Below are 7,701 nucleotides of genomic sequence, written 5' to 3'. Positions count from 1 at the left end.
GCTCTTGAAATGTTTTGCCAGAGGAAGGGACCCCTGCAGCAAGGAGAGAGCCCTCTGCTCCAAAGCCTGGGCACTCCTGTACCTTTTATACTAGCCGGGGACAGTATGCCTTCTCCCTGCCTGCAGAGAAAGCAGGAAGATAAGCAGATCCCTGCTAACAAGCTGGGAGTGAGAGCTGTCTCATGATTTTGGACATTATTCAAGCACTGGTGTTAGGTAGACATTCCTCCCTAGTTCAGGCAGACTGCATCCCACTGGATGTACTGATCAGGAGGAGCTCACCCTGGTTTACCTAAGCATACTGATGAAGAGGGTCCCCATGGATGCAGTAGGGACTGGGCCATGGAGAAGACTGCAAAGAGACCTTCCAATTCTTCTCCAGCAAGGTGGGCTTCAAGATCCCAGCTGAGCAAGCAGTCCCCATAAGCGATTTGGTTATTTTTAGCAGTCTGGTGAATGGCAGAGCAAGGACAGCATATTCTGAAAGGTATTTCAGTGCCTGCCTGAATACTGAGGAGTTTAGTGCAGTTCTGAGATGCTGTCAGAGCCCCGTGGTCTCTGGAAGGAGGTGACAGAGGGATGGACGTGTGCAGTCCTAGAGCAGGAGACCCCCGATCAGAGAATGAGTCAGCTGCTGAGGGAGGGCCTTCACAGGGAGACAAGACCTGTCCAAAGGCAAGAGTGGTTTTAGCAGTGGAGGGGGCAGTCTTAGAGCCATGCCCAGAAGGGCAGGCTGGTCTTGATGGCTGTGCAGCTTATGCAGCTTCTTCTGTTTTTCAGGATGAACTCTCCCACATTAATGCTCGGCTCAACATGGGCATCCTTGGATGTGAGTATGCATGTGGTTTTCATCCTCTTGGGCTGGGTTTGGGTTGATGGCCCAGTGAGCCCTTTTAGGCATGGTCACAGTTGTCTCTGGGTGCAGCAGTGATTTGTTCACAGGATCACCACTGCTGCAGGAAGAAAATACTGGTGGGAGAGTTTGCCAGAAGCACTGGCTGAAGGGGAACTCACAGTGCTGCAGGGTAATTAGCTGCTGGGGGAGATGTCAAGTGGACTCTGCATCTCTGGCCTCCCTAGGTCCAGCCCGGGAGTTGCATTAGGGAAACGAGTCCTGGGGCTCAAAGCAATGATAAGTGAATGAGCTGTAAGGGTGGGACATGAGACCCTCCAGCCAGACTGGGAGGGTCTCACGGTTCCTTCTGGCCTGGAACAACGTGAAGTGCAAGGAGGACCTGCCGGGCCAGTGCAGGGAGCTCTGCCTCCTCCAGACTCACCGTGACATGGCGCAGCATCATTCTACCACCTCTCACCTGCCGTCTTGTTTCTGTAGCCTATGATCCTCAACAGATCTTCAAGTGCAAAGGAACCTTTGTGGGACACCAGGGCCCTGTCTGGTGTTTGTGCGTTTACTCCATAGGAGACTTGCTCTTCAGTGGCTCTTCAGACAAAACCATTAAGGTAAGAGCTTGCTGCTTCTGTGTATCTTCTGCATTTGTAAATGTGCTTCAGGTGGGACAGAAGCTGGGTTGCAGTTTGTGGGGTGGGGGGATGTCACTTCCCAAAGTTTCTCCCAAAGAATCTTAAATGATTCTTTGCAGTTACAGTTGGGCAAAATTCTCTGCGAGGAAATGTTACGTGATAGTGAAATGGAGAGACAATTAGTGGTTTTTGCAAAGCCCTGATTTGAAATTTCCTGCTGCTCCTGGTTGTGCTTTATATGGTGTTTAGGGCATCCAAGCCTATTTTGGCTTCTGATTTTATTTTCCCTTGTTATAAAAAATCATCTTAGAAAAAAACATTTTCCCCTGATCAAATGTGTCCTTTTTCCATTTTGTGGCATGTTTGTTTTTCTTTGTCCTGTTTTCAGTAACTCAAACTGACAGCACTGCTTCAGTGCAACCTAAACAACAGCTCCCAATGTTCGTGGGGCCTGCGGGGGGCTGCGGGCGGGGCGGGGGACCCCCGCGGGCTGCCGCGACTAGCCCTGCCAGGAGCAGAGCTTTGGTTTAGTTTCTTTGAGTGATAGCAAGAGCCGCATGGAAGAAAATGGACATTGCTGTACTTTATTGAAAGAAAACAGCTTTCTCCCCTGTCCTGGCTGCTCTGGGCACCACATTCCCGTGTTCCCTCTCTTGAGAGAGCGGTGTGTGCTCAGTGGGGAAAACCTTTGCAGTGGCAGAGGAGCCCGTGCTGTGCCATTGGAGCCCTAGGACGGGGTGTGAATTGCTAAAGCAGGAGCCCGAGAGCTGCTTCTCTGGTTCAGTGTGTTGTGTTGGCCTGGGCTGTGAAAGGCAGTGCTGGAGAGGGCTGATGCGTGCTGCTGTCCAGTGTCTCATTAACTTCAACCTGACCCTTTGCAGTAAATTTCCTTTCCTAGACAGGCTTATCTCTGCCTGGGAGCCCGGAAGGCAGGTGCCCAGGTGACAGTCTGTTTCCTCGTTTCGGTGCTTTTGTGGCTTTGCTGACATCCTGCCCGGGTCCCCAGCTGCTCTGTCTGCCGGCGTGTGACCCGCTGCTGACTTGTGTTTCCTGTTAGGTGTGGGATACCTGTACCACATACAAGTGCCAAAAGACCTTGGAGGGTCACGATGGAATTGTACTGGCTCTCTGCATCCAGGGGTGAGTGGAGAGGGACACCTGCCCCTGCAGGAGAGCACTGGGGCTCCTGAGCATGCCCTTACCATTCCCGTCCTCAGTCCTGCACGTGCCAAGATTGTGTATGAGAGGCACATCTTGCCTCTTTGCTCTTTAAAAATCGACAAAGCATGTATCTCTTTGGCCTCCCCTGCTGTCCTGGCTTCCTTCCCTGGTCACCAGTGGGGTGCCTGGCCTCCTGCTCAAAGGGCCAATCCAGGCTGGCCTCCTCACGAGACCTGGGCTCCGCTCCCGGGGTTGGTGTGTTTAGTCTTGGCCCAGTGAGGCTGTGGGACTGCAGCTCCTCGCCCAGCACGGTGCCTGGGAACGAGCTGGGACCCTGCACTCGTTGCTCTCCCTCGCTGACCTCCTTTTGTTTTCTGGTGACATTACAGGAACAAGCTGTACAGCGGCTCTGCTGACTGCACCATTATTGTGAGTACCCAGGACCCCTGCTCCGCTTTGCGGTTGGGATGTGAGATCTACAGGCCAGCCCCAGGCTAATGTAGAGCAGAGACCTGCATCCTTTTTTCTATAAGGCTCTTCAGCTGCCAGTGGTGTAAGACTGATAACCCGTGTGTGCTTTATCCACTGCCTTCAGCCAAGTTACTCGTGGGTTGGATTTGGGGTGTTGCCTGCAGGCTGGATTTCCCACTCCGGCTCCTGCGTGGGGAGCAGGAGGCTGGTGCTCTGAGCTGGGGCTGGGTGGTCAGTCCTGATCAAGCCAGGACAGCGGCTCGTACTAGTGCCCGGTCCTGCCTGTGGTTTTGCCTGTGTGCGATTGCCTTCCTTCAGAGGCAAAGAGGAAGGGCTTCAGCACAAGGGGCCTGCCCCTGCCCCTCACGGGTGCTCTTCTTCTCCTTTGCAGGTCTGGGATATTCAAAACCTGCAGAAGGTGAACACGATCCGAGCACATGACAATCCTGTTTGCACTTTGGTCTCCTCGCACAACATGCTGTTCAGCGGCTCTCTCAAAGCCATCAAGGTAGAGCTCTGGGGAGGCTCCTCTTGGTCTGGTTGGGGACTGACGGTACAAACCGTCAGGCAGCAGTGTCCAAGCAGGAAGAAAGTGGCATTTTGGTCTGTAGGTGACCTTGTTACTACGCTCTCCTGAGCCACAGAGAAGCACAGCTACACAGAGCAGCCAGCACTGCAGAGGTTTAGCCCATGCTCTGTGCTGAAGTCAAAGATGTTCTGGGACCTGGCTGAAAAAACAACTTTTGTTTCTTCTAACTCTGTAAACCTGAGGCTGCAGGTGGAGTATCTTGGCAGTTCCTGAGTGTGTGTGTCCTTGGGCCCCCAACAGACCTACTCAGACCATTGGGAATTGTGTCTGGGTTCCAAAATTGGCTGGGGATTCAGGCTGCCTGTTTTGAAAGCCCCTCCAAAGGATCTTGAATCTGCATTCTTTACCTAAAGCATGCAGAAATCAGGGAACAGCTTTGCAAGTTGCCCTTTAAAGCCTTGGCTGGATTCCCATGGTTCTGTTTCCAGCTCCTGGTGAGACGGCTTATGGGACCATCCATCTGTAAGAGGGCGCATGCTCTTTTCTTTATCTGGGGCCTGGAGTGGTTCAGCTATCTAGAGAGCGCTCGGGGCTGGAGGAGCAGTGAGACAGCACTAAGCAGAAGGAGAACTTGGGGCCTTTTGTTTTTGTTGCCCCCAGCCACTTTCTGCCAGATGAGCCGAGCAGGCCAGTAGCGCTGCTTTGAGCGGTGGGGTGAGATCCGTCGATCCCTGCGTGCTGGGGGCTTCGGCCAGGGTTTCCCAGGAGCTGTGGGAATGGAGCTTTGTGGGGACAGGCTGGGAGTGGAAGTCCAGAGCAGTTCTTTACTGTAGATTTGGTTTAGGTTTTTCAAGCCCGCGGCTCTGCTAGGGAAGGGTCTCTGCCAGTGATAATGCAGGCTCCAAGCGAGCTCTCCCAGGCCCTCAGGGAACATGCCTATTCAGCATAGTTATTGTGTGTTTTATCTGCAAGTCAGTGGGTTCAGGCGATTCCCACGGGGCAGGAGAGCCAGCGCGAGGTTGCCCTACGAGGCTGGTAGGGCCTTGTGCTGGCTGGCTGGGCAGGGGTGGGCAGCGCCTGGCCCCCGAGCTAGAGGCTGACCTGTTCTGCCCCATCGCTGCCCAGTCCCACTGAGCCTCTCCTCCGTGTGTGTGTGTGTGTGTTTGTGTTTTCCGCAGGTCTGGGATATTGTAGGTACCGAGCTCAAACTGAAGAAGGAGCTGACAGGTCTCAATCACTGGGTGCGAGCGCTGGTGGCTTCTCAAAACTATCTCTACAGCGGATCTTACCAAACAATCAAGGTGGGACCCTGAGACTCGTGGCAACCGTAAGCCTTCGGCTCTCCCCATGCCTCTACGTATCTGTATTCTGCAGCATGGGTTGGTGGAGCAGGACAAAAGGTAGCTGCTAGGATGTGAGAGCACTGCTGTAGCGTTGCTGACACACTAGATTTTACTGCGCTGATTGCATCTTTGCAGGCACAAAAGGCTGGGCTCTGGCTGGTCCTTGGGAGAGCAGCTGCTGGGGGATGCTCGCTAAGATAAAACGCGGCCTCACAGCTATGGCGCCTCACGCTGCCTCCACAGCTGCCGCAGCGTTATCTGCGCTGACAGTCCTGCTGATAAGAGGAGAAGGTCACTGTCTGGCTGCAGAGTTACCATAAATCTGCGTGTGGTTTCCGAAATGCCCTCATCTGTGTTGGCTCAGGCTTTGATGAATAGTTCACCTCTCAGCATCTGGGTGACACAAGAGAATTTGAAGTTTCCCTCCTCAGTGTTAATAAATCCCTGTTAATTTGTCTGCATCGGTTTTTAGTGCTCTCAGGGACTGGGTTGTGTGTGCACATGTGTGTGCATAGTCACACACACAAGGCGTGCAACCTCCGCAACTTTTTCAGCCTGGATGTTCAAAGCTGGGCAGCTAAATAAGATAGCAGGACTTTGCTCATCAGTACTGAACGTTCCCAGCCGGACAGATTTGTCCTTAAAGATGTGATTTGGGCACACGTGGAGCCAGGCTGACTCCACGTGTGGCTGGAGAAGAGCTTCAAGGGAGCTCCCTCCTGGAGAGGGGTCCCTGCATGGCTCTCATCCTGCCTTTGCTCCGGCGTCTCTTTCAGATCTGGGACATCCGCAACTTGGAGTGTGTCCACGTGCTGCAGACATCAGGAGGCAGCGTCTACTCCATCGCTGTGACAAACCACCACATTGTGTGTGGCACCTACGAGAACCTCATCCATGTAAGGGCTGCGGGGTTTGACGCGCTGGTTGGCCCGGGGCTGGGGGAGAGGGGCAAGGAGACGGGGGCCTGGCTCTGCCGGTCCCCTTTATGGCACACCCGGAGCATGGGTGCACAGCACCCACCCTGGAGGTGTGCGTGGAGGTGGACACACCTCTCGGAGGAGAAGTCGGTGGCCTGCAGCCCAGTGCAATCTCCGAGCCCTGCTCTCCTCCCGTAGGTCTGGGATATAGAGACAAAGGAACAAGTCCGCACGCTGACTGGGCACGTGGGTACGGTCTACGCCCTCGCTGTCATCTCCACGCCGGATCAAACCAAAGTCTTCAGTGCGTCGTATGACCGGTCTCTCAGGGTACGTGTCCGGGGATGTGCAGCTGCGTCTGTGCATTTGGCACTGTTGTTAAAGAACGGACAGCCCTGAGGGGAAGGGAGGACGGGGGATCCTCATCCCTGCATGCCACGTGGCCTCATATTTAATCTGTGTCACCTGGCTCGAACCCTGTGGCACTCAGCATCCCCCGTCCCTCCCGGTGCTCGGGATGTGTCAGAGCCCGTGCCGCTCTCCTGGCTCACGCCTCCTGTGTGCCCGTAGGTGTGGAGCATGGACAACATGATCTGTACTCAGACGCTGCTGCGACACCAGGGTAGCGTCACTGCCCTCGCAGTCTCCAGGGGCCGCCTGTTCTCCGGCGCCGTGGACAGCACTGTAAAGGTTGGTTTCCTCAGGTTTCTCCTTGACGGTTCGTTCTCCTCCAGTACTAGAACTAGGGCGTTAAATGAGTTAGGAGCCGCCTTCAAACAAACAAGGGGGTGGTTCTCAACGGGTGGGAGGTTTAACTTGACGGAGGGTGTTGTGGATGCTGGAAGCCCAAAGGGAAGCTCCACAAGAGGATGAAGAGAAGCCCACAGAGCTGCTCAGAACAGTCACCGCCATGGGTTCCTGTTGTCTCTCCTCCACAGGTCTGGACGTGCTAGTGAGAGCGCCGCACTAGTCCTGCACACTGAAAGACCAAAAACACCTCCCCTCCGTCGGCCTGCTGGGTGACTAACACCACTATGAAGTAACTGCTGCAGCTCCTCTCCGCACCGACCACTGCCTGCCGCTGCCCATCGGCCGGTTCTCCCACCCGCAAGGACCCCGGCTGGCAGCTCTCGGGACGGGTCTGGCCCAGGGATGCTCCAGATGTCCCCTCGGATCTGCCGTATACGATTGGAAATGCAGAGGAAGCCGTTCCGGTGCCAGTGCCTTCGGCACCGCAGGGTGCCCTCCTCTGCCTGCGCCCCCCCCCAGCTGGGGAGCATCCTCTGGGGCCAGGGCTGGGGCGAAGCTGAGCCTCCAGGCCACGGCAGCCCCGCGGGGCAGCGGTGCAGATGCAGCACAGCCCTCGGCCAGTGATGGGACTCAGTGGTTCAGCTTGTCACGGGCAGGAGCCAGCCTGGCCAGGGCGGCGACGCTGGGAGGCTGGTCCCTTTGTAAATGGTAGAACTGAGCATTAGGCCTTGCCCTGGGTTGGGACCCCGACCCCTTCGTGTCTCTAGTATTTAATTTTACTGCCAAGATGTCAGGCTGATCCATCTGGGAAGAGGTGTTTTCTTGAGTAGCCAGGTACGATTTTTATGCCACAGCTAGTTCTCAAATCAAATAACACAAGCCCATTGTTCACCACCCTGTAATAATGGTCTCCACATTAAAGAGAAAAAGCCTCCGTTGCATTTTTACTCACATTTTCTACTGTTTTTAAGATTGTAATATAGATTTGATTATTTCTTCATTGACAATAAAAGCGGAAAGAGTTGTTCCTGGCCAGCGTGAGTTATTG

General features: G+C 54.6%; 1 protein-coding gene across 5 annotated transcripts in view; it reads left to right on the top strand.

The window, feature by feature from the left end:
• The window catches only part of TRAF7 (TNF receptor-associated factor 7, E3 ubiquitin protein ligase), a 33,682-nt gene extending 26,005 nt beyond the window's left edge, over nt 1-7,677 (top strand). For all 5 annotated transcript variants that reach the window (XM_009329369.1, XM_009329368.1, XM_009329371.1 and 2 more), the window contains 10 exons: nt 781-829; nt 1,334-1,461; nt 2,540-2,622; nt 3,033-3,072; nt 3,506-3,622; nt 4,822-4,944; nt 5,763-5,882; nt 6,102-6,233; nt 6,474-6,593; nt 6,842-7,677. In XM_009329369.1, coding sequence (XP_009327644.1) covers nt 781-829; nt 1,334-1,461; nt 2,540-2,622; nt 3,033-3,072; nt 3,506-3,622; nt 4,822-4,944; nt 5,763-5,882; nt 6,102-6,233; nt 6,474-6,593; nt 6,842-6,856 — 927 coding nt within the window. In that variant the 3' untranslated portion in view covers nt 6,857-7,677. The remainder of the gene's footprint in view (nt 1-780; nt 830-1,333; nt 1,462-2,539; nt 2,623-3,032; nt 3,073-3,505; nt 3,623-4,821; nt 4,945-5,762; nt 5,883-6,101; nt 6,234-6,473; nt 6,594-6,841) is intronic.
• Nucleotides 7,678-7,701: the final 24 nt, after the last annotated feature.

The sequence above is a fragment of the Pygoscelis adeliae genome, unplaced genomic scaffold (genome assembly GCF_000699105.1).
Source record: "Pygoscelis adeliae isolate BGI_AS28 unplaced genomic scaffold, ASM69910v1 Scaffold467, whole genome shotgun sequence".
NCBI classification, from domain to species: domain Eukaryota; kingdom Metazoa; phylum Chordata; class Aves; order Sphenisciformes; family Spheniscidae; genus Pygoscelis; species Pygoscelis adeliae.
This window is presented reverse-complemented; position numbering and strand designations above follow the sequence as displayed.